The sequence below is a fragment of the Triticum aestivum genome, chromosome 4B (assembly GCF_018294505.1).
Source record: "Triticum aestivum cultivar Chinese Spring chromosome 4B, IWGSC CS RefSeq v2.1, whole genome shotgun sequence".
Classification (NCBI taxonomy): Eukaryota; Viridiplantae; Streptophyta; class Magnoliopsida; order Poales; family Poaceae; genus Triticum; species Triticum aestivum.
The window spans coordinates 654,064,101-654,067,702 of record NC_057804.1 but is presented as its reverse complement, the minus strand read 5'-3'; the positions used below and the strand labels follow the sequence as shown (position 1 = coordinate 654,067,702).

Genomic DNA, 3,602 nt, shown 5'->3' with positions numbered 1-3,602 from the left:
CTCATATTTTGATGGCGGGTGGTTTACTCTCAGATTTTCTGAACAAAATCACAATCTTCTGCAGCTAGCTTCTCCAGGTCCAGAAGGACAGTTGGAAGCAACAAATAAACTACAGAGAAGTGGGCGTACCTTCAGAGGAGCACACCGGTGGCAACCCGCCGTTGGCCAGAACGGATCCAGAGGGAGGCGTGATGACCTTGTCGGAGATGTACACCTCCTTCATCCATCACCACACGGGGAGGGATGACCACGCACGCCCTTCTCGTCGGGCTCGGGAAGGGCAGAGTTGCACGCCGGCGAACTGGATCTTGGCCGCCACAGTTGGATCTTGCCGGCTCGAGTCGCACGGCTGGGAAGAGGAGGCGAAGAGGGCGTGGTTGCAGCCCCACATCATATGGTGCGGCGGTGGCCGCACTCCTGCCGAGCGTAGAGGAGGAGGGGAGAAGCCATATGGTGGTGGCGAGGAGAAGATGATGCGGTGACGACGACGAGTGAGCTCGGCGGGGAAAGCAGCAGCGGTGAGCTAGGCGGGGAAAGCAGCAGCGTGAGCTAGGCGGCAGGAGAGGAACCGTGAGGAGAGGGGACGGGACCGTGGCGGCGGCGGCGGCTGCAAGGAAGGGGCGCGACGGGGAGTGGTGGCTGCCGCCCAGGAAGGGGACGAGACGGCGGCGCCTCTATCTCTCACGGGAAACACGAAGAGAAGAGGACGCTGGGTGGAGAGAACCCTAGGGCATTGGGCTTTTATACCTCCTGACGAAATTCCCTCGGCGGGACATCGGAATAACACGCGATGGCACAAGATTTTTACACTGTTTCGATCCACAGTATCTCTTTATGATCGAACGTCTCATATCTCTCCATTAGACGATCGAACGGACGAAAACGCATCAAGGACCAGATCCGACGGTCAGGAAGCGCGAATCGCTGAGGGCGTTGGGTTCCTCCCAGTATGTATCTTACCCTGATTCCTTTGTCCTATCCTATGTATGCCCTCAAGATTACAGCTAAATTTGCAAACCCATCAAACATATCTCATGACGCAGGTCTAAGGGTTTTGCTCGTTAGCAAACAAGTTAAGCTCCAATAATGGCACACTAGTGGTCGTATATATTTTTCGCAAATTACGGCAAGAGTCAAACTCGATATATCATGACGTGTTTGCACTTGTTGCACAATGCACACTACATCCCGGCGTATAAATACCACCCCAAGCAACCAAAGAAAAGCATCACAAGCTAGCAAGCCCACCTAGCTCAGCCACAACCTAGTACACTCTTGTTAGCAACTTGTTTCATCAGCATAGCAATGGCGCCCTCCAAGGTCGCCCACTTCCTCGCCCTGAACCTGGTCATCGTGGTAGCCGCGCATGGCTGCGGGTCGTACTGCGGCAACACACCGGCCATCCCAGGGCCAACCCTGCCGATGGCCATGCCCCCGCCCGTCGTCCCAGTCCCAACCCCGCCGATGACCGGAGGCGGCAGCGGCACCTGCTCGATCAACACGCTGAAGCTGAAGGCGTGCGCCAACGTACTGAACCTGCTAAAGCTCAACCTCGACGTGCCGTCGAGCGAGGACTGCTGCCCCCTGCTGAGCAGGCTTGCCGACCTCGACGCCGCTGTCTGTCTCTGCACCGCCATCAACGCCAACGTCCTCGGCATCAAGCTCAACGTCCCTGTCGATCTCGTGCTCCTCCTCAACCAGTGCGGCAAGACTTGCCCCGCCGACTTCACCTGCCCCAGCTGATCCACCCATCATCCATCGATCGATGCATCAGAAACCATGCATCGTCGTGGTCACACTCGTCACTGGTTTGCATGTCATATGCATGCACATACGTATTTTGTTTCCTCTTCCAGTCCGTCGTCATCACCACTCGTCATTTATAAGATACTCTCGTCGATCACTGCATTTCGATATGATATCATCTAAATGCATGGTTTGCATATTTGTAAAATGATATACATACTTGTACACGCGTACATGGAATATAAAATGATTCAACTTGTGTTAACTGAATCCGTGATATATTGCCAGCTTGTATGCACACATTATTATTTGAATTATGATCAGATCCACGTCTTCTATCTGATCATGGCCTCTATTCTTTGCTTTTGCGAGTTACAACCGCAGCAACTCGTTTGGCATGGTTTTCTTTTTGTTAAGCTTAAGCAGCACCACGAAGAACCATGCATCTGCGAAACGGAACAATGCTTTGGATAACGTAATCATGGGATCGATAAACTGAACTATAAATCTTTTGCGGGGTAAAGCGAGTAAAATTTATTTGAACCAGGTCTCTCTGATGTTGCAACACTTTGACCTAAATTTTGTCATTGTGATAATTTGAATCAAATTTTAACTTCACAATTTCACGCTAAACTAGAATAAGCTGACCAGATCGCTTTTGACAGTTGGGTCTCGTGCAATAGGTCAAGCTAAAACCGTTCATAGTGTCCAGAAAGTAAATTTTGGCTCCACGAACATCACAATACCTGTTTTAACTTGAATGTGTCTATAACACACATGAATGTAGTGTTCTACTGAAAGTCATTTAGCATCGTCTAGCTAGATAAATCCCTGAAGGAAGAAGCACTTAACTGGTTGGGGTACCCATACATCTAAATTTATGAATAACTACCAATCATATGATCCAAATATATCAGTACGTATGAATGCGTGTATCAAACATATGCTTATTTATTTATCTTGAGCATCATATATTTTTATTAGCATGTAATTTTTGGATCCTTTCGATGGGGATTACTAAGTTTGAAAGAAGGAAATTATGTAGAAAAATATCTCACGTAGCCCTTTTGGATGAAGTAACTATTATCCTTGTAATAATTTCGAAGGACAATGTCTATCATTTAAATTCATACGAAACTTATGTCAAGTACCAGACGAGATACCTTTTTGCCAAATCATATGCTCACCTCGTTTGGAAGTAGATATCTTTTAGGAATGTGTATGGCCTTCAACGGACAATCTCAATAGTTGTTTTTCATATCAATATGTTAGTTAAGTTTTACAGATCGCGATATTAAAAAAATTACAAAAAATCTCATGATAGTATTTTCATTATAGAACATTAACATTTCCCATGCATATTGTGTTTCAAAGTTGTTCATTTTTTACTTTTGTATTTCTATAAAACATGTATTTCCAAATGGAGGGGGGGGGGTGGGGGGCATTTTTCTTGCGAAACTAGCAATGACGTCTTATCCAACGCTTTTCTAGTTCCCTCAATTTCATGATCATGTATTACAAAATAGGGTACCTCATTTACTAATTCATCAATTTTAAAGGTTCAGCCCCGCAAAAAAAATAAAAAAAATTGAAAGGTTCACAATTTTGCAAGAAGAGAACTGCTAACAATAGTTTTCATGAAATTATGAAATGATTGATCTGTTGTCTAGCAGTCTTATGTATTTATAAGGTTTACTGGTTTGTAATTATAGAAATAAAAATATTGGAGAAAAATAACTACAATATATAGTGACTCCAGCCCCTTAATTGGGGCCCTCTCTTGCACAATATCCTCGGTACATAAGAGATAAAATGACAAAAATAGAGGAAATTTTTATGGTACAAATTACTACAGA

General features: G+C 45.6%; 1 protein-coding gene across 1 annotated transcript; it reads left to right on the top strand.

Moving 5' to 3' along the window:
- The first annotated feature begins 1,305 nt into the window (after nucleotides 1-1,305).
- LOC123093914 (cortical cell-delineating protein-like) lies at nucleotides 1,306-1,880 on the top strand. Its single transcript, XM_044515976.1, has one exon. The coding sequence runs from the start codon at nucleotides 1,306-1,308 to the stop codon at nucleotides 1,741-1,743; it is 438 nt and encodes a 145-aa protein (XP_044371911.1). The 3' UTR covers nucleotides 1,744-1,880.
- Nucleotides 1,881-3,602: the final 1,722 nt, after the last annotated feature.

What these genes read in the sequence shown, in the direction of transcription:
- LOC123093914 (XM_044515976.1), top strand. Translation starts at nt 1,306, where the DNA reads ATGGCGCCCTCCAAGGTCGCCCACTTCCTCGCCCTGAACCTGGTCATC.